General features: G+C 45.9%; 1 protein-coding gene across 1 annotated transcript in view; it reads left to right on the top strand.

Annotated features, from left to right (window-relative positions):
* The window catches only part of LOC135897604 (neprilysin-1-like), a 74,586-nt gene that overhangs the window by 24,921 nt on the left and 24,047 nt on the right, over positions 1–25,618 (top strand). Inside the window, exons 7-11 of the mRNA XM_065426284.1 lie at positions 6,146–6,287; positions 8,281–8,379; positions 9,208–9,498; positions 13,076–13,273; positions 14,962–15,188. Coding sequence (XP_065282356.1) covers positions 6,146–6,287; positions 8,281–8,379; positions 9,208–9,498; positions 13,076–13,273; positions 14,962–15,188 — 957 coding nt within the window. The remainder of the gene's footprint in view (positions 1–6,145; positions 6,288–8,280; positions 8,380–9,207; positions 9,499–13,075; positions 13,274–14,961; positions 15,189–25,618) is intronic.

Raw genomic sequence — 25,618 nt, 5'->3', positions numbered from 1 at the left:
TCAATCTGCGTGCGCATGTCATTAAGTCAAATGATAGAGATCACCATGCGTTCGCATCTCACAATTTAACGAAGAGATGGACGCCTCCCATACGCGATCATCAGACATTATCTGTTTGCGGAAGCCTTCTGCAAGTTCACGAGATTTTTTTTCTTTGTGCTTGATGACGATCGCAGTTCTATCGAGGAAAGGCTTACAACCACATGCTTTACATTGTGCTTAACGATGGGAAGTAAGGGTTCCCTTTAAGGTATTATTTTGCAGACTCAGGCTGCCTGCCACTCTGTCCATTGAAAGCTTTTCCACAAGACAGTGGGGTTTCGCAAGATCCACCTGTTTTCAGAGGTCATTTATTTCTCCTTTTTTCTTTTTGATGTACGTAAACCTCCTATTAAACACCGTACAAGCGAGAAACCTATCCGGACATAAAATGTATCCAACTTCCAGGTCAACAGCGACGAGCTGTTCAAATTTCTCTGCTCATCTTTAGAAGTAACTGGAATATATTTTTTTGCTAAAGAACATGTACTAATTGACAAACACGTTCATTCGCGTACGATTCTTACGCGTGCCACGACGCCTCGATACAGCACCCAATCAAACGACTGAGCAACACTGAAACGCCGGTACTGTTCAGCTAAAAACTGCCCATCCAAGGAACGTTTGAATGCACATTGCGGGGCTAATAACTACGTATCTGCAGTCGTAATAGCTGAAGATAACTTTTGCAAAACACCCTATCTCCCACGCTAACCGATTACCAAAAAATAGTTGTGGCTTCTAGTCAACCCTTGTCTGATCCTATACGCTTAGTGCCAGTACTAGACTCTGACTGCGCGATAGTCTCAAACAGGGTATTTTGTCGCAGTTTCGTTCTAGCCCCGAACCCTAATTTGCCGCAGCCCATGTAATTTGGCTTTCCCCATAGCAAACCAATGGTAGTGGATCCTATCAATATCGAAAAAATTGATGCTCTTAAAACTTCATCCAGCCCGGGTTAGACGTAATTAATGCTGAATTCCTCAAAGGCACTCAAGCGTTTTCTTCGCTTATACTCACTAAAACTTCCCAGCAAACATTAGAATGTAGCTTTCTTTCCTCTGACTGGAAGGTCGAGGGTGTGTTGCCAGTCCACAAATAAGCAAGTAAAAATTTGCCGCTAGACTACCACCCATGTCAATGACTAGTATACCTCGTAAAATAATTCAACACGTTTTATGTTCGAACATTGTCACCTGCCTTGAATCAATCTCATTTTTCTGCGATGTCGCAGTATGGGTTTTGCGACAATTTTTCATGTGAAGCACAACTAGCATTCTTCACTCACTACCTTCGTGTCATTCTCGATAGTGGCTCATCTCCGTATGGTATCTTCATTGACCACCGCAAACTATCTGAATAGGTTTACCATAAGCTGCTTTTCTTTGAGCTTAGCATGTTACCCTTTGACCGTAAGCTTTTAACCTGTCTTCAGCATTTTCTTTGCAATCGCTCACAGCTCGTAACCGCAAATAACGTTGAATTCTGCGTTAAGTTCCGTTAATTCGGGAGTACAACAAGGATTGGTTCTAGGGCCTCTTTTATTCTTAATTTATATTGATCATTTCCCTCTCTGTGTGTCTTCTAACAATCACCTTTTCGCTGACGACTATGTTATTTACAGAGGAATTCATGGGCATAACAGTGTTACCATATTCCAGCACGACCTTGACGCCATATAGCCAGACGGTGTGACCTTCGGTTACGTCACCAAGTGCAACGTGTCACATATTTATCGTACTTGGACCAGTCAGGCTTCATATTCACTCCACAGCTGTTTCCTCGAGTCTGTAACGTGCTATCAATATCTTGGTGTTCACATAACTTCACTACCATTACCGAACTAAATAGCAGCGTTAACAACACATTAGGATGCCTTCGTCGCAACTTACACTTCGCCCCTAAGCATTTTGAGCTCCTCCTTTATTAAACATTAATCCGGCTATTTCGGATCCTAACACTGCTAGGCCTTTTTCATAATGCGGGCAGCCGGGCGCGCAAATTTGGTTGCCGCCGCCAGCAAGCATGGTAGACATGTGGGCGAACGCATGCAGGGTGCTAGCGAAAAAAAGACGAAGAAACAAACAAAGAGAGAGAGAGAGAGAGGTTTGTTTGTCTGGCAACGCCCTGCTATAGAGGTCTCATTGAGGTAATTTGCTTTGGTGTTTTGACATGCACGCAGCATGTTCATCGCATAGCCATATAGGCTTTCGAACGCGAGCGTGGTTCCCTGCTGTGAGGATAGGCGGAGTATCTTGACACGCTCTGGCGCTTGCACCAGGAAGGCGTCGTCGACAACACAATGCGAAAGCGACGACGGCGAAAGGCTGCACGAAAACGAAAGAAAAAGGGGGGTTGTGGTGGTGGTGGTGGTGGTGGTAGTGGAAAACAAATTAAAGAGCGCGCAAAACACAATATGGCGCACGCTGCCACACGTGTACTTGTGTAGAGATTCCGGGCGCTCACCTATAGACCGTTTTTTTCGTAGGCGCCGCCATATTGTGAACGCAGTGGCGCCGCCTATGAGCAGCGCCATACTGGCTTGGGTGAAAGAGGTGTTTTGCATGGCAGGTATACGCTCCGCGGTAGTTTCTGGCGTTTGTTTTCGCGGTCGTGCGGTCTGTTTAGTATGACGTGCGTCTTACGTGATAAACGGTTCTGTGAGACGTGCTGAACTAGTTTATGGCGTCATGGCCGGAATTTCTGCTGGCGTTGAGGTGGACGGAACACGCAGCGTGATGTGTGCGCGCATATTCGAGTCTACAATCAGCCTCGGAGATCAATTGTGTATGTCTGAATGTTCCAATCGCTAATGTGACCTTATTGCAGTACTATCCTCTATATCTAAGCTGCAGTTTAGGAGCCATGAAACATATGCTACGATCGTAGCAGCGTGAGCGTGGGTACTGTTCTGCTACGATAGGAGCTGTGATGTTATACTTTGAGAAGCGTTCAAACTGTTCGCTGCAGGTTGCATTGCGTGACTACTTGGTTCGCTGGATGAGGTTTCCGTCCCTGAATAAAATAGTTTTGGCAAGTAATAGCAGCATACCTTACAGTCTGAATTACGCTTGTCCAGCAGAGGGACTGTTTACGAACTGCGCGAGCGTCCTAAGTAGTGGTAGGTGCTGGATTACATATATCTTTGTTCTATATACCGCATGATCCAAGCATACGGCATCAGCGGTTATATATTTATAAACGTTGTGCGGCGTGACTACGCGAGGCCCTATTGCGGCGTTAGCGCGTTTTATCTTGCTTTTTCGAGAAAGAGGATGATAACCGTATTTTTTTTTCGGTTGTGTTCGTTCCGTTCTCTACGACGCACTCACACGTATTACGGAAATTTTGTCATCAAAAATAGGCATCGCATTCTTTTTATGTGATCTCTCATATATCATGGATGTATGCAGGCCAAAAAGCCAATGCCGAAGCGCACAGCTTACATATGTACCGTGCTGGTTCACCAACCGCAGTGATCGCTGCGTTGAGCAGCGCCATCGGCCTCATGCAGGAAGGCTAGCGCAGATATATGGTAATTTGAAGCCTACTAACTTGAAATGCGCGACAACGATGCCGGTGCATCACAAATATTTGATAGCGCCTGCCGCTTAGATGTTTCGTGGTTGCCTTAGGTGGGCTGTGCACGAGCGTGCGCTCTTATGCTTTATGTTTTACTCCCTACACCAAGCGATCAGATAGTGAGCAGATTTTCCATTTCATGCCGCTAATACAGAGATAGCGGTTTTCTTTGTTGAATTAAAACCGATATAAGCAAAATGGTTCACAACGCATACACACACCGCGACTGATAATGTGCGTATACCGCGGCTGATAAAACGCGTCACATTTTTGCACCCGCAAGGGATATTTCCGCCTACTATACTTACCGATGCACCGAAAGGCTTCCCTGACGACCTTATATGAACGGACGTCGCATAAATTTCACAAAATACCATCTAGAACATCTCGAAATCGTTCCGCAGCACGCGACAGCAATACTTTCAAGCAGTGTCGCGCCGGATCGCCCAAGCCAGAGAGGAGGAAAGGCTCTCCGCGCGCCCTATCCTCCTCGCCCGATGAAACGGTCTATAGCACGGACGAAGCTAATGGATTCTCGAACGCCATATCGAAGCATTGGATCGCGTCAGCATGTCGCAGCCACCGTTGCCCATTGTTGGCTCAACAAACGTCGTTTCTGTCGCCTCCACGGTTTTTGGGCGAGTGACGCAGCTCATTACGACGGCGTTGTAGCTTAAGAGTGTGAAAAACAAAACAAGAACAAAACAAATGAATAACTATAACCGACTTTCCGCTGTGCACATTAGTTTAAGTTTACTGAGTGACTCTGCATTGGCGAATCGCCGCTGCCGCACTTGAAATGTCGCAATTTGTGTGAAAAACGGGCGGTCGGTACGGGCACGTGCAGGCGACATTTACGGTGAAGTCGGCGCATTGTACGCCGCGCTTCATTTCGTCCACTTGTTTACCTTAGGGCCGGAACTGCACACCTAGACCCACTGCCTGCGCTTTGGTGCGTGTATATATATATATATATATATATATATATATATATATATATATATATATATATATATATATATTAGTCATATCAGAAGAAGCCAACAAACACTGACACCAAGGACAACATAGGGGAAATCACTTGTGCTTAATAAAGGAAATAAGGAAACGATAAATTAATGGAAATTAAAGTGGATGAAAAAAGTGGTTGGCTTCTTCTGATATGGCTAATAAAAATCGAGCCCCTCGGTTAACCCTCTTTCTTCTCGTTTATTTATATATATATACATATATATATATATATATATATATATATATATATATATATATATATATATATGTATATATATATATATATATATATGTTTGTCGGCATGCCAAATTTCAGTGAAGGAATGCTGCAGAAACAGTAGAAAACATACAAACATGCGTTGTGCAAGTCGAGAAGCTGTACTACATACAGTCCGCCCGTGTCTGTTCCTCACAATGGCGGCAAAAAAATAAAAAAAAAGACACCAGCGTCGCCTCATGGCACCACAAGGCTGGCGGTCTCATGCGAGTCGCCTATAACTTAGTTTACCCTCTTGAAATCGTTTAAAAGAACTCTACTTCTTTCGTTCTCAATAAATATCGCCGTACGGCAAGCATAGCCGAAATAAAAAGCAAACCTTCGTGAATTCTCGCGCTTATCAAGCAATTTCGATCACTGAGTGTATCTTTATTTAATTGGAGGCTAATTACACCATCCTCACAATGCCGGAACTAGGTTGCGATAAACCAGAGGCTGTCAGTAGTCTTTCCTCCCGCATCTCAGGTGACTGCAATCACCTTCCCGGCTCGGCAGTATCAGCTGCTAACCATTCACAATTTTGCGCAACTTTACCAAACATTTCCAACGTAGGAATTCGACTATACTTGTACGGTTTTGTGTCTGTGTAGATGCGTGTTGTATTGTAGTGTATACTGAGAAGTTACCTGAAATCGATTGTCTGTATATTTTATACCTTGTATTGACCCGCCGTGGTTGCTCAGTGGCTATGGTGTTGGGCTGCTGAGCACGAGGTCGCGGGATCGAATCCCGGCCACGGCGGCCACATTTCGATGGGGGTGAAATGCGAAAACACCCATGTATTTAGATTTAGGTGCACGTTAAAGAACCCCAGGTGGTCGAAATTTCCGGAGTCCTCCACTACGGCGTGCCTCATAATCAGAAAGTGGTTTTGGCACGTAAAACCCCATAATCTAATCTGTACCTTGCGTTTTGCTAGATTTAGTTGAACTTGTATGATCAGGAACTTACCATAATGTGTACGTTTTACTGTTGTATTCTCTTCTTTTTTTTCCTAGTAAATTTTATCTGTGCAGTCAATAAACAGAAAACAATAATAAAAAAAGAAATAGAGCATATATGTAATTGAGCCTTTTCTAGAGTGTTGAAGCGGTGCAGTGCCCGAGTTCTGCTGTTTCTGAAACCAGAACCGCATAACGACCGCCAAAATCTGCGAGTAATCTGGGGACATCGCTAGACAATGTCTAGGTGCACTTCAAAATGTAACGTCTTGCGATGGCGTCACTTTTACTGCAGATGGATACAGAGAAAGACTACGAGCCATGGTTGAAAAATACAGCTGTCGACTTTGATGTCTACGCCTACTTTCTATACGAGTACGACTCAAACCTGGACATCGTTCAGCTAGCCAATCACATAGCGGTCGCCGAAGGAAAGCGTACGTTTTTTTTTTCCCCCTTGGTAAACCTGCGTTGCACGCTTCAGCAAAGGTGATTGAAAAAAAAAAAACAACAGGAAACACACACATGAATTTGCTGCAGGAAGTATGAAACAACGAGGTTTCCGAAAACCAACAACTCGTGGCATCAGACGTCAGTAATGATATAATGCGGAGCAATATTAGCCACCAATTGCCGATGAGAGCATGCCAGAAAAAATTTGCACGTGTGGTCCGCAAGCCGCGTATGCAATCAGCTGGTATCATCCCATAGAATTGTATAGGGCTGGCAGTGTGTATATGGGGTCCTTCGTTTCTGTGTTTTACGCTTTTTTTTTAATTTCGCGGAATTAAAATGGGGGTTATTTTTTTAGCCATCAAAACCGCTGATAAATACAGGCTGCTGCCTGACGCTAAACTCGAAGAGATGCCGGTGGTTTTGTTGTACGGCAGCCCGAAGTTATGAATATTTTGGTAAGCTTTAGAAACGATAAACTCAAGTACTGGTCTCCTTTTGGACACAAACCTTCTACTTAAACAAGTGAAATCATTAACAAGAACATGTAATGGCAAAGAGAGCTGCTCGAAAATCTTGAGACACTTATCTCTGGAAATTCTAGTTCTCAAGCACTATTAATGCATATTAAAGAAACGACATTAACAAAAACAAGAAATAGCGACTAGTTTGTCGATGCCTCTTTTACATTATTTTCTGGATTTTTCTAACAAAGAAAATAACTGCAAAAAGTAGTCCACAAGGCCGTGCTTTGTAGGAGGTGTAGTGCTACTCCTTATCTTACAAGGCCTTGTTCATTTACGTTATTAGAATGAGCATTGGTAGCGTTTCTGTGTCCATCCTACACCATGCAGTCGGGCATTTCGTCCTTGTCTATTGTCCTTCTGAACTATTTCCGAATAAACGCTATTGGCCACAAAATTATTGTAATACCAACTAGACGAACCGGTCAATCTTCTTTGAATGCAACGTTTAGTACGTAGTTGGGTAAACATACTGAACGAAACCAGTTAGATGGGACACGGCTTTATTCGAAAACCTGGGCCTGCGGCATACGCTAACGTCACTAGTCAAGTGTGCAGAATACATTAGAATAATGTAAAAAAAGGAGGATCCCGATTATCTCTGTGACACTTATGTATCAAGTCTTGTTTTTTTATACCAAACGTTCCTTTGCGAACTGTCCCGGACATTTTCAACCATGGATGCTGAGCGCTGCTGCTGACTTCCAGGATAGCTCGTAGTTAATAGAAGGTTACGTACCCGATCATGGCATCGAACCTCGGTCCCCCAGCACAGCAGCCCCATGCACTAACCGTTAGTCCACAATCGCTTTCTGTTCCCTTTATTACTATTTCAGCAACAATCGTGCGCACGTTCAAAGCAGGTCACTTGGTGATAAACATTAGGAGGACGTCATTTGGCTAGGTTGCACTAATTTCAAAGGCCTTCAAGGAGACCATCACTGACACCAAACCGTCAAGCTCACGAAACCGATTTGGCGTTGCAATCATGCGCTTTAGGGCATCGTGAGTGTACGTCAGAACTTCCAGTTGGGTATTGCCTCGCAGACCCTACGCAGGCATTCCTGACGTCCATGCGCATTTTCCACACGCTACTCATGCACACAAAAGCTCGCGCGCATACTTCTGTCGTGGCAACGCCAACTCTTTGAGCCGATCGCCGCATGCATCACACTGTGTAGCAGGGTGCATGAGGACACATGCGCATGCGCGCGAGCAGATGCGAAGGGGCGGCGGTTGGACAGCTTGAGATTTGGATGATGTGGTTTGGGCAAGGGCGTCCGCTTTCACCTTGCACTGACGTTGCAAAAAGACAACAACAATGAAAAAAAGAAAACGGAGACTAACGCAGCTTTCTGCATTGCTTATGCATTTAAAGGAAGCTTCGTTGAATGTAGATTTCAACGAGGTGCGTTGCATCAGCCGCAGTTCTTTTTTTGTCATTTCATATCAGTGCTGACGTTGATCCACAAGCTGAAAAATGTGTCGAGCGACGGGGCGATTACGACCGTTGGCGAATTCGGCACGTTGACTGGAGGCGTCGTTTCCAAGGGTAAGCCAGTCGGTGATCGTCCACCTTGGGCAGAATAGACGAACTTTGGACTTTAAACCCGCGCACGACATTGCGTGCGTGGATGGAGCCAACGCACCTGTTGAGAGCAACCAGGGAATCTGTATCCCCACGTGAAAAAAAAAGAAAGAAAAAATACAGTAATTGCAATATTGCGACCTTCGCATGACAGAGAGTTCGTGATAATAATATTTGGGGTTTTACGTGCCAAAACCACTTTCTGATTATGAGGCACGCCGTAGTGGAGGACTCCGGAAATTTTGACCACCTGGGGTTCTTTAACGTGCACCTAAATCTAAGCACACGGGTGTTTTCGCATTTCGCCCCCATCGAAATGCGGCCGCCGTGGCCGGGATTCGATCCCGCGACCTCGTGCTCAGCAGCCCAACACCATAGCCACTGAGCAACCACGGCGGGTCGAGAGAGTTCGTGATGAACGAAGTGAACTTGTGTCTTAAGAGTGCAGAAGACATTTTTTACCCAGGTTGTTCGAGTGTCATTTTTAAATTAGCAATATACTCCGTAGTCACGAATAATGTCAGGGCGAGATTAATAAGGAGATCAGATGGAGCCGATGTTATTTGTTGGTCATATGTTCTTTCCACATTGTATTATCCGAAAGAAATATGGTGCATTTGTGAAATAACTTAGACAAAAATATTTAAAAAATGAAATGTGCTTTTTTGCAAGTGTGATGTATTATAGACAGCCAAACTATAAGTGCACGACCATGGTCATCACTCGTCTAATTGTAAGTCTTCCGTACGATTTTTCAACGTCTCACCGCACCTAATACGTGCGCTTTTTCAGACGAGTGGCGGAGACTCATCGCGAAGTACACGGGCGGCGCGTACGACGAATCCGACGCTCTAGTGGTGCTGGGACACTCGACGGAGGTGGCCAAGCTGCTCGTGGCTAACGGGGCCATCCGCCGTGACGATGCGCGGCTAGTGCTGTCCTGGAGACTCGTTCGACAGCTTCTGCCACTTTCCAGCGGTGCCGTCATGGCCACTGCGCAAGGCCGAAAATTCGAGCAGGCCTGCCTCGTGACCGTGAGCGGGATCATGGAAGCGGCCGTCATGAGCAGCTACCTCCGCCGCTGTGAGTGTGTAAATGTCGACGTAGTGATGGACTAGTTGTTTTTTTTTTATAATGGCTTCCAAGTGGGGCCGCACAACAGTGGAAGGAAAGACAGGGAGTCATCGGGACGATCACAAGGCGTACTGCGATCGTCTTGTGATGTCGGGATGCCTCTGTAAATGTCTCGTTTTCGCTGGTGCGTCTTGCAGTTTATGCGAAAAACGCCAGTTTGCCGTGCGTTGGGTGCCCGTTAAAGACTTCTAGGTGATCAAAATCGATCCGGAGTCCCCACTACAGAATGCCTCGTAATCGTATCTTGATTTTGGCACCTAAAGCCTGAGATTTGTTTTTTTGCATGTCTGAAGGTTAACTAAAGGGCAGACTGCATCAGTTGAAACAAGCAAGTACTTCTGCCAAATTTATATTCATTTGGCAGAGAAAAGGGGCTAATTACTAGTGTGGAAAACAGAGGCCAAATTTTTTTCTAGTTAAGAGCTGGAACGAGAGTGACCGCACGTCAGTGCAATGTCGTGGTCTTCAGCGTATTTTCTAGCGTGTGGGTCCTCTTGGAGCAGCCAAAGTTTATTAGTTTGTTTCAGTGCATCCTTTACAATGAGACGTATCGCTCCTTTGCATGATGTAATGTGCATGACGTATTGGTGGCCGACTCTGCACAGCATTTCGAACCGTGACGCAACGTTGAAACAACTGTTCGCTTCTCGTGCGCTCCGTCCTACGTAAAGGCTAAGAAGTGACTGAGCTGCGTCGGATCGTTGAGCTAACACCTACCAGAAACGGTTGTTACCAGCTCAGCCCTCCCAATTCCTCTGCATGTGATAAGACAATGAGTCGCATTACTTTCCCTACATATCCTGTTTTCTGGATGATGAGGAACTCCTTGTGCAACATTAACGAACTCCTTGAGAAACTTTACCTGTGTTGCACAATTCAGGAAGTAGACAGCGCTTTCTCCGTCTTCGCCGGACAGTCGCCAAATTAAAGCAGATGTCAATCTAGACATTGGCGGAAGAGAACACAAACATGCACCATCGAAGTCTCCGATGATGCGGGCTATTTCATGCACGCGAGCTATCAAGGCAGAGACTAGATAACCCGGCGACATCCAGGTTCGTGCCGTCTAACAGTTCCGTTCTTCTTTTCCCGGTAATCGGGAACCAACAAGCCTGTAAGTCAGTCTTTATCCCACAGGCAAGTATTCTGGTGGAGTGAAGCGACCCAGCCTCACGATTATATGAAAGCCCCGTTGAGTTTGCTGAGGCACTAGAGTCGTTACATTGAGTGCTTTCTAATCCTTAGTCGCCGGTCATAGAAAAATTAATTTTATGAGAAAAACCACATGCACGAGGTCATCAAACTTCAGTAGCCCATTTTTTATGGCATAAAACAAAGCAGCAGCGCAGCCAAGTAAAATGCGTGCGTAAGAGAGTAATAAACCACTCTTTCTTTCTTGATTTCCAACAGTATTTCATTTGGAAATCAGTACCTTTTAGTGTTACCAAGGTGTGAAAATTTCGCGACCTAGGGGCCAACGACGCAAAGGAATTTTCTGTTTTCGTGTTCCAATACTCAGTACACAGAACCTATCTTTACAAACATATAACTAAAATGTCGTTCTTTCCAGCATCCTGTTCATTGCACTGTTTTTTTTTTCTATTCATATCATGAACCAATCAGCCCAAATGCGTACGTTTGTGCATGCCTTTTTTTTTTGGCTGAGGAAGAGTGAAAGACGCTATTTCCAACATACGGACACCTTGCAGTCCACGTTGAAGATTCCTCACCACAAAGATATAGCTCCGTAGCACCGTTAAGCGTTACTGAAACACAGTCACTGAGCCACTCTACTAGTCATGCGAAGTCGTCTACTCAACAGAGTCGTTGAATTTTCAGTCGAAACGCGCTTTTGGTCATGCTGGCCGAAATTTCCACCTCTTCGTAAAGTTCTCGGTCAGTGAGCGGAGTCGCTTCCCCAGAAAACCTCGGCCCCGTGATCCTTTTGTACAGCACATTTCAAAAAGTACTGACATCACGTTGTTGAGTATTCAATTTGTTTATGTGGTAGTTGACCACCGGCAAGTCTCAGAACGTTGTAAATATATTAACATAATAGCCTTTCTACAGCCTGTTTCGGCTTCATTTCTACTGTGCCATGGCGTCATGATGGTAGTGTGTGGTCACGTGGGAAGAGGTGAGGTGAGTCTGATATGCCGCTACTATTTGTGAGGGCCGGCGTAGCAGCATAGCAGATGAACGCGCGTACCGCAGCAAGTGTCAAAACCTCGTAATTCCCTGCGCCTACCTATGTATATATATATATATATATATATATATATATATATATATATATATATATATATATATATATATATATATATATATGGCACACAATAACCAACACGACTTACGCGAGAGCACGTTCATTTTTTCTCTCTCCAACGTTTACCACGAGAGGTAAAGATTTGGACTTGTATGAACTCAAAGCTAAGAAGTCTAGCTGCAACAAAGAACATTAGTTGCGCCATGGACGACCTAAGGCACTACACCAATATATTTTATGGTTTCGCACCTGCTTACTTACGAAAGTCGACAAAATGCATGCATCTTTATTATATCATAGCACTCATAATGCATAACTAAACGAGTGAAAACGAACTGGTAACCTAAAAAAGCCAAGGTGAACTTTCACTCATTCACGAGCAGGTGGCTTCATGCTCAAGTCGCTCATGAAACATTATGCTGCGCCAAGAATCTTAGCAGAACAAGGATGGTGACCGTCATGTGCAGTGCCTCGGAGAAATGCATGCAGCTATAAGACAATACCTGCTTTCCTGTTTTCAAGCGAAGATGGTACTGGCTCACAAGTTTCGGTGGTGGTCTGGTCACGCAAAAACACAGTTTCTCCCAGAGCAGAGAAGCTGCGGTAAAGGTGCGGTTTGACGAGTTGACGGCTGCGCCGGAGTGTGAGTTATTAGGGATGATTCCAGGTTCATAGGCGCGCGCATTACACCACGCGCGCAACAAATCAGAGCCATTTCGCTGAACCAGAGCCGTTTCGCCTAACAGTTAACCTACCGATGGGGGGGAGGGCTGCACGCCCCCCTCCCCCCCGGTCTCCCCTGAATTGAGGCACTCGCTCGTACGGACTACCTTCTGCGTCATGACGCCGCGTCACCGCAGAAACGAAACCGGAACTGGCTGTAGAAAGGCTATCATAGCAAATTTGTTAGGATGCTGTGAAGCTCACCAGTAGTTTCTCTGTTATTTAGATTTCGCGGACCTTCATTTAACGCAACAAATGAGCACGTTAAAATAGGCCAAATCACGACACATAGTGTTACCAGCTACGACGGCTCGGACGAAGGGGTGCTTGCAAATTAAAGTTGATGTCTGTCTTTCTGAGCAGCTGCTTGAAAGAAAACTGAAAATTGGTCGAGTTGGTAATTATTCGCGATAAGACTGCAGCGCGCGCAAGTTACATACTTGCTTGTGAAATTCCTGCATCGCTCGTCCTGCGTGCGCGCCGCAGCTTTACCATGAACAACACTTTTCTTTAGCCGTAGCCTTCTCGCCTTCGCAGTGGTCCCATCACCTGCACTCAAGGCGGCAACTGTGCTCGCTCTGAATGTAATTCAAGTCCTGCTCGATAAGGTCCAACATGTGCCTTGGATGGAGGGCTGGATGCGGAGCTTGAGCATCAAAAAGGCCTCCAAAATGGGGCTCCTCATTGGCTACCCCAAGGATATCGACACCGTCCGTCATATGGAAGCATTTTTCGGTGAGCATTGTTTGAGAACGTTACGACGGCATAAGTAGGTAATCGTGCTACCGATTTACGAACGCAATAAAGCAATAGGAACGGCCTGCATTATGACCATGCCCAGGCCATTACACTTCCGTAACTTTGCTGCATGTGCCACGTCTTCTTTTTCGCATCTCAGGTTCATTGTTCGTGGAAACAGAAATCAAGAACTCACATGAGCATATTAAAACTACGCATTGTTACTGAGAACAAGACTACTTATATTGTAAAGACTGCACATCCATGATGGTATTGCGCTTAGTGTTACACTGATGGAACTAATGAACGAACATAAGGAACAAAACGGGGCCGTACGTGGCGCAAATACGTACGTGTGCAAGGCGTGGATGTACGTGTGCCACGTACGTCCACATTTATTCCTGATATTCGTCCATTAGTTTTGTTAATGTAACACTAAGCGCAATACAATCAAGAACGTCCACCAACTAGCCCCGTTTATTGCTTTACTGAAAGACTGGGGATGAAATTCTATAGCGAACGTAAGTTAGTCTGACTGTGCAAAATGTCCGGCGGGAAAGTTCCCGAGGGCAAATTAGCATGACAGCTACGTAATCATACGTGACGAGTACAATTGATCGTTGCATATAAAATAAACTTGACTGTCTCTCTAAAACGGCAATGAAACGTTGTATTGGGCCAGTTAGTGCATATCAGCTTCAAGTAGAACTGCGGTGTGACATTTATTCAAGCTTGGTCAAACGTGGTCCAACTTGCCACGTCTCCCGTGGTTCACGTTGTATTGCGCAGTTTTGCGCAAACTCTCCCATACTGCTCACATGCGTACGTAGTCACTTAGTGAACAATTTGCATACATGCATGTGCGCGTGTCATTTATAATGAGCGAAAAGGTATCTAGATATGGCTGTTCGTTTCTCCTATCAATCGCCTTGACTCTGCGCCACGCCGCGTCGAGTCTTTCACGTCTTCAGCATGCTTGGAAAAATGCAGAACTGGCCGTGACAATGGCCACGTCGCGCTAAGCATTTCAAAGAGGTCTACCGCCCAAAAACCGACTGACATCAACGATGCTTGTAGCATCGGCCCTGGTAACTTCTTGATAAGATGAAGTGAGCTATTCGCTTTTGTTTCATTCGTTTCTTTTTTCTTGAATTGCTTTATTCAACTTAAACCCACCACACTGACTCAGTGGTTTTGGCGTTTCGCTGCTGAGGACCAAATTTTTGATTATGTTGCTTCAAATTTTAACTAATTTTTAGTAAAGAGTTTATCTCTCCCTTTTAGAGCCTTTACAAATCAGGGTAAGGCTTCTCTTGCCCTTGTCTGTATATTCTTTCCTTCATTTATTTTATTTTAGTTAATTTGTTTTCATATGTAAGGCGGTTTAGGAGTGGGTAGGCCACGTCTAGCCTGTGCATTTACAATGCTTTCGCAAAAATACTCTATAAATGCAGGCAGCTTCTGCTTGTTCGCTGATGATCCACGTCAATTTCCATTCTTGATTTTTTTTCTTCTTTGCGCTGATTGGCAGATCCCTCCAGATAACGGCGGTGCACAAGCCGATGATGATGTGAGCTCGTTGGAAAGCACGGTCGTTGACGTGTATTCTCAATTGCAAAATACACACAGATCGCTAATGCCGTCAAACTCCAACCATAGTCGAGGCCGCTTTTCTTTCTGCGCAGCTGATTTTCCGGACGCCGGCGCGAATTTCTTCACCCCGTGGTTAGAGGCGCACCGACTGATGACGCAGCGCCTCTTCCGAAACGACACGGTGAACTTCACGTCGGGTGAAGTCAACGCCTTCTACAACCCGATCCTTAACACTATGACTATCCAGGCCGGCATAGTGCAGCCGCCGTTTTTCTTCGCCCTTGGGACGGCCGCCCTCAACTATGGAGGCCTCGGTCAAGTACGCACTTGCACGGATGAAAGCGACCGAAACACTGAAGTCGGGATACGCAGAGTCTGTGCTCATGAATACTTAAGGGCCGTTTATAGTCCGACGTAACGCGCGCGCGCGCGCACGCTACGTCACGTCGGCGAAAACGACACCTCTATAGTCGGGCGCACCGGCGTAGCCAACGTAACCGGCGGCTTCCAACGCGCCCCGACGGGCCCGGCGCCGATATGGCTCCGGAGCCATTCGCGCGTCGAAGTCGGCGGAACTCTCGCACCACAATGCATTGCGCGCGAAGAAAAAGGCGCCAACACAACTCTGCAGACGGCTTTTGCGGACGGCGCGCGACTTGGCGAACCTTCTGCGCATGCTCCGAAGATAGCAGCCTACAGCGCACGTTGAAGTATAGAGGGGATGGCATCTCGGCTGGCGCAGCGCAACCGACGTAGCGTGACTGACTGCGAACGACGCTCGCCCGCGCGCCGATAACGTCGGACTATAAACGGGCCTTTACGCAGATAACGTCACTACACGTCTATCGCTATGTAGCATTTTCAGATAACTGGCCGCAGAGCTACGAACTAGCCTAGAGCACCGACTTGCTTATCGTACCACGATGCAGCCATGTTGTCGAAAGTAATGAACCGTAAAGTTAATCACTTTTACAGCACAGCTGCATACTTTTAGCCCCCCAATGCGTTTGTCGTATCCGTGGGCAAAAATTCAACCAATCCCAGCGGGAGGCGCGCGCCGCGTGTGCCGCGGTGTTCCTTACTGCACCACCAGATGGCGCCCACCTCCGCGCATCCCCGACAGGTGCTGCGCGGACCGTGCGGTGGAAAGGCAAAAAAGAACCAGAAAGCTGACCATCGCGCATAGCGTTCGCCGCAAGCGTTTCCCGGTAAAGATTACGGTTGCATAATCTGCAGTTACCGTGAAGCGGCAACTGTAGCACACGAAGCAGGGAGTGACGTAACTACACTTTTATATGCAAAAGGAGAACCCGCCTAGCAACTGATTTCATTTTTGTTGAGATAGCTCCATGGAGAAGCCACGCATAGTCAGGACTTGCGAAGAGCAGCGCGAATACGATGGGCGACGAAACGAACAGCAACATTAATACGCATAAAGGCGTCGTTCACAGGTTCGGCAGGACCTAGTTCAAGACTACGCCACATTGGTATATTTTATCAAGTGATATCACAACTTCGCTGGCCAACTACTCTCACAGCGTGGATTGGGGCCCATTTTTTTTTACACAAAAGGCGGAATCTGCGATTGCCGTACGAGTTTGTGGATGAAAAATGGTGCCAGAATTTGCCTTACGCGCACCGTTCGCATTGTTTGTTTTTTTTTGCCATGTCAGGAACACCTCTGGTTCCTTTCGACATAAATCAGCAACGCAGAACTAAGTGCGGAATCGCGCGCTGGCAGCAGTCATTGCCTAGCAAGGCGTGAATAGAACGGACTGGCTAAGCAGCACTGTTCTTATTGATGTGCATAGGCTACCCGTTCACTTTCGTATGTAGGTGTAAAAGATACCGCGAAGAAGCTTGTTTTCACCTGCCAGGGTCACTTAGTGGCTTTGGCGTTGCGCTGCTAAGCTCGCGGGTGCGGGATCGAATCTCGACCGTGGCGGCGGCGTTTGGATGGGGCGAAATGCAAATAGGCCCATGTGCTATGTATTGCGTGCCTGTTAAAAAGGCCTAGGTGGTTGATAATAATCTTGGGTCCACCGCTACGTGGTGCCTCATAACCATATCCTGGTTCTGGCCGCTCAAATTCCTGGAAGAGAGAGAGAGAAATAACGTTTATTTGCACCCGCAAAAAGAGCCCCGAAGAGTCAAGAGTATTCCCGTCTCTTCGGATTGCTCCTCCCTTTTCAAGTGGCTGATGCCCCTTGGAGCTCAGCGGTGTCCAGGGCCATGCGGATGACTTCTCTTTGGTCATCTTCCTTCGAGCTGGTCATTAAAGTCTCCCAGGATTGTCTATCCCTATCTGGTTTATTGTATCTAGGAAATGACCATATTATGTGGATCATGTCCGCCTTTGTCCCGCAGTGCTTGCAGTTCATGTTCTCAATGTTATCGTGCCATCTCTTCAGTATGTTGGGGTTGCAGATCATCCCCGCTTGCAGTTGCCTCCATGTTATCTCTTCTTGCTTACTTAGTTTCTTATGCGCCTCTGGCAGTGTTTTCCTTACCATTGTATATTAAGCGAGAATTTCGCTGTAAGTGTTTATGCCTTCTTCTTTTTGTAGGGGCTCCCTGGCTGGAGAGGCTGCATTGGTGTACCGGTAAATAAGCTCTCGGGCTAATGCCTGCGCTTTCTCGTTGCCGGGCAAGCCTTCGTGGGCAGGAGTCCATATAAGGTTTACTAATTCTTCTGGAATTGGTCCCTGCTCTAATATATTGAGCGCCTCTTTGGAGATTCTCCCTGCGGTATAATTCCTGATGGCTGTTTTGGAATCTAACACTATGATTTTGACCCCTTTTTGAGTCAAAGCTACGGCTATGGCCACCTCCTCTGCAACCTCCACTCGGTTTTGCGGGGTACTGCAGCTCTTTGAGTTCTCACCGTTAGCCTGTGTCGTCACTGAGACAAAACCTGGTCTGCTTTCATATTCTGCTGCAGCCGTGTAGAAAACCCCTTGCTTTTTATCTAGTGATTTTTGTAATGCTTTAACCCTGTCTTTCCTCCTATCCTGATGGTGACTGGGATGCATATTCTTCGGGAGTGGTGGTACGCGTATCCTATCTCTGATGTGCGACGGAATGGCTCCCGTGTTTCTTACTTTGTTGCAAGTTTTGTAGCCTAGTTTCTCTAGAAATCTTAGACCACCTCTGCTTCTCATTAGTCTCTGTTGCTGGGAGACTAGTGTGGCTTCGATCAACTCTTCTAGGGTGTTTGAAATGCCCATGTTTAATATCCTGTGCGTAGAGGTGCATGGTGGAACGTTTAGGGCTGTTTTAACTCCTTTCCTGATGAGGATTTCTATTTTGTTTTTCTCGGCCCTTGTTAGTTTGAGGTACGGCGTTGCGTATGTGATCTTGGTGATCGCGAAGGACTGTACTATCCTTAATAAATTAGCCTCCCTCATGCCTGCCTTCTTGTTGGCGATTCTTCTGAGGAGTCGACAAGTTTGGCTTACGCTCATTTCAAGCTTTCTAATCGCTTCCGTATTTCTTAGATTGTCCTGAATGTGCATGCCTAGCACTCGTATAGCTTTTACGTTTGGAATCGTGTCCCCATTAACCGTGAGTTTTATCCCGTGGTTAGAAATTTTCTTTCGTATTTTCTGTGGACTGATGAAGAGAGCCTCTGATTTCGTAGCTGAACATTTAAGTCCAGCTTTTCTAAGTGCTCTTCAATTCTATTGATGGCCTTTTGTAGCGTTTCTTCTATGTAGGCGTCACTTCCTCTATTTATCCATAGGGTGATGTCGTCCGCATAGATCGTATGTTCTAGACCCCGTAAGTCCTTAAGTTTGTGCGGGCGTCCCATCATTACTATGTTAAAGAGAGTGGGTGAAAGCACCGAGCCCTGCGGTGTCCCCTTATTGCTGAGCTCTATCCCCTTCTCCTCGTTACCCCCTAGACTGACCGTTACTGTTCTGTCAGTCAGAAAGTCCTTCATATATTCGTAGGTACGTCTCCCTACGTTTAGGCTATTCAATTGTTCTAAGATTGCCTTGTGGTCTACGTTGTCAAATGCTTTGGCCACGTCTAAGCCAACGATGGCTTTCGTGTCCTTCGTTTGGTGGTCGATAATTTGCTCTTTAAGCTGTAGCATGACATCGCACGAAGATAGGTGTGCTCTGACGCCTATCATTGTGTCAGGGTACATGTCTTGGTCTTCCAAGTATCTGCTAATTCTAGATTGTATCACGTGTTCCATTAGTTCCCCAACGCATGACGTGAGAGATGTCGGTCTCAGGTTTTCGAGACTCAACTTTTCCCCCGGTTTTGGAATTAGTACTAATTTAGCCTCCTTCCATTCTTTGGGGATTTTACCCTTCCCAGTTGAAAAAGACAACAGGAATTCCTGTCGCAACTACAGAAATTTCTGTTGTACAACAGGATTTTTCTGTAGTAACTACAGATTCCTGATGGAGCGACAGACTTTTCTGATGTACAACAGACATTTGTTGTTGCTACTACAGAAGTACAGTCTGTCGTATGTCTGTTGTTACAACAGAAAGCTGAAGCTCTACAACAGATTTTTGTAGTACTACAGAAATTTCTGTTGTACAACAGGATTTTTCTGTAGTAACTACAGATTCCTGATGGAGCGACAGACTTTTCTGATGTACAACAGACATTTGTTGTTGCTACTACAGAAGTACAGTCTGTCGTATGTCTGTTGTTACAACAGAAAGCTGAAGCTCTACAACAGATTTTTGTAGTACTACAGAAAAAATTGTCATCACTACAGGCACCCTGTTGTCCCAACAGAAATACTCCTGAAGTAACCCGAAAAACTTCTGTAGTGCTACAGAGAGCTGTTGAAATACTACAGAAACCTATTGTGGCAACAGGCCCCCAATTGTCACAACAGAAGTGTTCCTGATGTAATGCGACCAACTTCTGTTGTACTACAGAAAAATGTTGTTGTACGACAGAAACCTATCATTGCAACAGGCCCCCAGTTGTCATAACAGAAGTGTTCCTGAAGTAATGGACAAACTTCTGTTGTACTACAGAGAACTGTTCCACAACGGAAACCTATCGCCGCAACATATACCCAATGATGACAACAGAAGTGCACTGAAATTGTGTGATGCGACAAGCTTCTGTAGTGCCCGGTTGAAAAAGACAAAAGGAATTCCTGTCGCAACTACAGAAATTCTGTTGTACGACAGAAGTTGTTGACATTTCTTAATTGGGAGACATTTCTGACGTTACGACATAAATTCTGATTTCGCAACAGAAGCATTCTGTCGCGACAACAAGAGTTCTGAAGTCGGAACAACAGCTTTATATCCTGACAGCGACTCCGACGTTACGACACCAATTCTGACGTCGCAGCAGAAACATTCGGTCGCGACGGCCAAGAGTTCCGAAGTCGCAACAGAAGCGCTTCCCGTCGCGGTCCTTTAAAATTGTATGTTTTTGCATCGGTAGTGTACACTGTACTTTTCTCCTGCGCGGTATTCAATCGCACTTCTCTGAAGCCGGCAATGCTGACACCGATGGCACCGACACCGGTATTAAAGTCGACGTGGCGAATAGTTATAATTGTGCCGTGACGACGCGGCACCAGCAACGCCCTACCGGCCTCCTCTAAATCGGCCGCTGATCAAAATCATACCATCTGCGGGAATGGCTGCGTATCCGGTTTTTTTTTTTTTTGGTAAGATGTGGCACACAGGCCTGTGGACTTACATGTGCTGTTACACTGACACATTAGTTAATTTCCCAGGAATATTTCACAAGCTTATGCGAAGCGGAAAAGAAGATTTCGGTTGTTCCACAAAGTTGCGTGAAAAGCTGTATCGCTCGGGTCTCATTAATCTGATACAGTGCTGCCGTGAGAAGCCAGTATGCTGTCAGAAAGAACTCTCATCCACGAATGTTTATGTAGCTATTTTGCATTGAACACACGAATTATATGCGCGCTCAAAAGTGTAAAGAACGAGAGACAACTGTCGAAACTAGCAGTAATAACCCTAAAAGTCAACGTTGTCTATTTCTGAATTTCTTATTTAATATGGATATCGTACATCAAAATCGATGTTCTAGCACTGCACGATGTACTTGTCGATGGTACGAACACTCTTGCTCTTCTAGAGATGCGGCACTTGACGCGGTGGAGTGATAGCGGATCTTGGCTCTCAAAATGCAAATGTAAACATCAGCGCATCAGCACGTCGTACTATTCACATGGCCAAAACGTACACTCGAAGACGATGTCAGGGGTGGTGCAGTGGTAAGATGCCGGGCTAGGAATCGAGAGGTCGCATGTTCGAATCCTAGGCAAAGACGTTTTTTTTAAATTTTTTTTTTACTTTTATGTTTTTCTTTTTTGTGCTAACAAATTTACATAATCTTACGGACGTCTCTGTCAATTTTTAATTAAATATTGATCAAGAACTACAGAACATTCTACTACAGGACGTCACACTACAGACAACAGAACTACAGGCAACAGAACTACAGGCAACAGAACTACAGGCAACAGAACTACAGGCAACAGAACTACAGGCAACAGAACTACAGACAACAGAACTACAGACAACAGAACTACTGAAACAACGTCCCAAAATACAACAGACTGGTAAAATTTCCTGTTGTGTTTTTCAACTGGGTTGTCCCAACACTCTTGCATAAAATTTGTTAGGTTTACTATTGACTTGTCATCGAGGTTCATCAACATCCGATTGCTGATTCTGTCCGGTCCTGCAGCTGTTTTCGTTCTTAGTCGATTCAGCTCGGCCCTGACTTCTCCTACGGTGACGGGGCTGTCCAAGAGGGGGCTCTCTTCCCCTTTGTAGTCCGGCACTGTTTGTTGCGGACCACATTTAAGATACCTATCCTTAACTTCAGCGATCACTTGTCTGTTACTGCCTTCGTATTTATACACTAGTTTCTGCATGTTTCTATGCGTCTCTGATTTGCTTCTTTGGGGATCTAGTAGGTGCCTCAATAGTTGCCATGCATTTGATTTACCAATTTTATGATCCATCTGTTCACATATGCTATTCCAATTTCGTTTCGTGAGTTCGAGTGCGTATTCTTCAGTCTCTCCGTTCAGGTGCGCTAATGCCCTCCTAATGTTTCTATTGCTTCCATTCTCTTTCAATGTTTGCTCTAGATGCTTCTTTTTCCTCCATAATCCGACCATTTTCCGGTCTACTACCTTATGCGTTTCGTCTGCCTCCACCTTCTCGGTGGCCTCTTCAACCACTTCCAAGAGGGCTTTGCTCCAACTGCCTACATCCTTGAGCTCCTCTTTTTCGGCACATTTCTGCATTAAGAGGTTCTAATTTACCGCTTCGATCTGCTTGGGTTTGGGAATTGGTATGCCGTGTTCTACCACCGTCTCTATAATTCTATGGTCACTCCCCAAGTCCTCTCCCGTGTTACACCATCGTGCGGTTATGTGTCCCCCTGTGAGAGTAAGGTCCGGTGTGGTGTCCCTGGAAACGCTATTTCCTTTTCTCGTCGGAATTTGAGGATCTGTTAGTAGGGTTAGTCCATGCTTGGAGATAGTATCCCATATTTCTCTGCCTTTTTGTTGCGAGGTTTTGTACCCCCAAGCCGTGTGTTGCGCGTTAAAGTCTCCGACTATGACTATGGGGCTGTTGCCTGCAATGTTTTAGGACCTTTCGATGAGCTGATCGAAGTCACAATTATTTTTTTGAGAACGTATAGGCTCCTATCTTTTCTTTTCATTTCCTCGGTACGAGTTCAATTAGGACGTGATCAATCTTATTTGTGTCAGTCTCGTGTAGGACTGCTGCTAAGTTTCTTTTAACTAAAATAGCTGTCTGCCGGTTCTCTCCTTGCCCAGCGTAGGCTGAGTAGCCGGCCAGTTTTGCATTTTTCCCACACTCTTGCAACGCAATGACGTCTGGTTTATCGATGTTAGTTAGAAATGTTTGTAGGACTGCTCCCTTTTTCAGGAAGCCCCTACAAATCCACTGCCAGATCGTGTTATTTCGCCAATGCATTTTGAATGGTAAATAATTGCGTTCTAAACCAATCGAATTCAGCTTTTAAAGCGAAATCGCGTTTCAAAAATTCTGCTTTGAGGGCGATGTCACGTTTTTCAAATTCCGCTCGAGATTGTTCCATGAATTGCATCATCAGGCTGTGACGGCTGGGCAAATGTGATGCTACCTATTGAGCACAGAACAGATCTTTAAATAAATGCAAACATGGTGAGACTTCACCACTAGCTACATTACCTGAATTGAGACAAAAAAAGTCATATATTGACTGCATAATTGCGAGACATTATTATGGAATGCATGGACTTTATTGAGGAGAGGTCAGCTGCTACATACATTCGCTCAGAAGATGGGGCTTCTGTAAGAATACCGTGGTGAACTAGCACTGAAATCATTCGGAAGAGTCCTGGCTTGCATCCATCGGTCGCTGCCCCTCAAAACTACAATAAGTGTTTTATTGCGGCAGCAATTATACGGACGCTATTCGTGACTCCAAGTAGATGCTCGCCCCCTAGCGGCCGCCCCAAGAATCAGCCGATCTAGGCTCAGCCGCAGGTTCACACTTTACAGCGAGCGCTGTAACAATGTGCGGCATGAATAAGAAACTTGTGCATTAGGAAAGAAGTGACTGACACAAGGATGATATTAAGAAATACTTCACTCGGGATGACTCAATTCCCGGCGAATAGACCACTGCTTTCTTTTTATATACTTTAAACCTGTTGCTGGCGTTTCAAATCGCGGAGAGTACTTCTGTTAAAGTTTGATCAACGATGTACACCCCTTCTATTGAAGCATGCTTAAGGTTCATTTGGTTTGGTTAGGTTAGTTTTCTGCCGCAGCATTAGTGTTACTAATCCCTTAAGCTTCAGGAATATTCTCGTTAATGTACTTTTGTCCGCAGGTACCGCTAGCAGGAACGATAACTAGCTCGGAAGGTCTGAAGTTGACCCTGACACACGTTATGCGGCCAGGTGACCTATCGTTTTGATAGCATGTTTCAGTTTAGTGGTGTTAGCAGAAGATAGTGCTTTCCCATTCAGCGCAGTGAGTTGTCAGGTATTTGCTCGCACTAAATTTAGGAGCGACTTCAAACACTGCTTGTTTCTGTTTTGGAGCGTTCGGCCTGGCCATAGCGCCGCTAGATTGAAATCTGACAGTGTGCAAACAGCCAAATTCTATTACAACTGGTTGAGTCGTTTCCGAGTCGTGCACTTGCACTAATAAAAGTGACATTGATAAAAAGAAAACCTTCGATAAATTTCGGAAACCTGTTGGAAGAAACGCCAACTTGGTCTGATTGTTTAGTATTTACTTCTCGCGTTTATCTGGGCTTTGAGAATTCCTACGAGCGGCAGGTGTCGGCGGTTCCCCAAGTTTGGAGCGTATACCTCGGAACACTGAGAACTGCTAGCACGAACAAGTTCCTGTCATCAGACGCTGACTATCTTATCATACGGATCAGCTAACTATACAAAGAAAGGTGCACCCCTGCTCACAAACAGAAATCTGATTTGTTTCTATCCCAAGAGCAGGTAAGTTAAAATCTTTGGGCCTCGTTCTACCTGTGCGCAATATCCGCATTTACCCTCTGAATGCTCGGTAGATGTTATTTCCTATATATTGTGGGACGCTTTTTGATATACTGTGATATGACTGACAGTGTGGAGTTGCCTATAAAGGTCGAAAACAGTCAACTATCGTCTGTAGCGATGACGCAACGCCACGAACAAGTACTTGCACCTTTCGGAGGCCCACTACGCCCAAACACTTCCCCTTTTCAACCTCCGGCTCGCTTACAAGGCTTTTTCTCTTTAAAGAACACTGATGCGGTTCACTAGACAGCCTGGACGTTTGTACGCACAGCGCTACGATTTCCGCGGCTTCGTCGCTGAAATTCTCGAGACCGGTCAGATTAAGGTAATCGACAGCAAGGGCCCTCTTGGCTTTGATAAACCACCTGGATTCTGCGCCACAAACGAGAAACGTGAGCACAGCACCAAGCGACAGAGCCGCCGTTAGAGCGACCTACGGCGTGAACCTGGATGTCGTAGCCATCTTTATTTCAACAGTGTTGCCAGTACAAGTAACGGATTCTGGAGTTGCCACTAGAGGTGCATTTCCCGCCGTTGGCGTTGCCGCCGTCATTCTGTCCCGCTAGCGACGACACATGCGTGACTCGCGCACGTTGGGTCAGAGGGTCTCCTGAAACGGGAAGTGCGTTTTGAAAAATGAGAGAAAAACAATTTCTTTTCTAAAAATGAAATTCTGTTTTATTGCAATGTCGATTATATGGACACTCCAGGTGCATTTCCACCGTCGTCGTCGCCGCCATCGAGATGATGTTCCGTATTAAATCCAAGGGCGATAATATCATCCCCGCGCGTCGTATGATATATGTGCGAGTGAAAGCGTCCGTGGGTGAGCCGACGATGGTGGCTCAATCTCGTCTGCCTGAGGGAGGAAAGCGACGAGGAAGCGCGCCGTCTTCCGTCGCGCGCAAGGCACCGGGGAGAGGGAAGGGGAGGGAAGGGGCGTTCTACTCCGGCGGTAACTACGTATGTCGCGGCCGCGCGGCACCTTTCTTGAAGGCGATCTGCGATGGCGAGAGAGTCTAGGTTGCCGACGTCTCATAGCTTTGTGTGTGCTCGGTTCTCGCCGCTCAGTTTGCGTTAAAGCGATACGCAGCACGAAGGTCACTTCGCTCGCTGCTGCTGCCGTGCTTCCTCACGCTAGCGTTTTCACAGCATGTGTCCGCGGTCATCGAATG

This window comes from Dermacentor albipictus, chromosome 4 (assembly GCF_038994185.2).
Source record: "Dermacentor albipictus isolate Rhodes 1998 colony chromosome 4, USDA_Dalb.pri_finalv2, whole genome shotgun sequence".
Taxonomy (NCBI): domain Eukaryota; kingdom Metazoa; phylum Arthropoda; class Arachnida; order Ixodida; family Ixodidae; genus Dermacentor; species Dermacentor albipictus.
The sequence above is the reverse complement of the archived record's forward strand: the minus strand, read 5'-3'. Positions and strand labels throughout refer to the sequence as shown.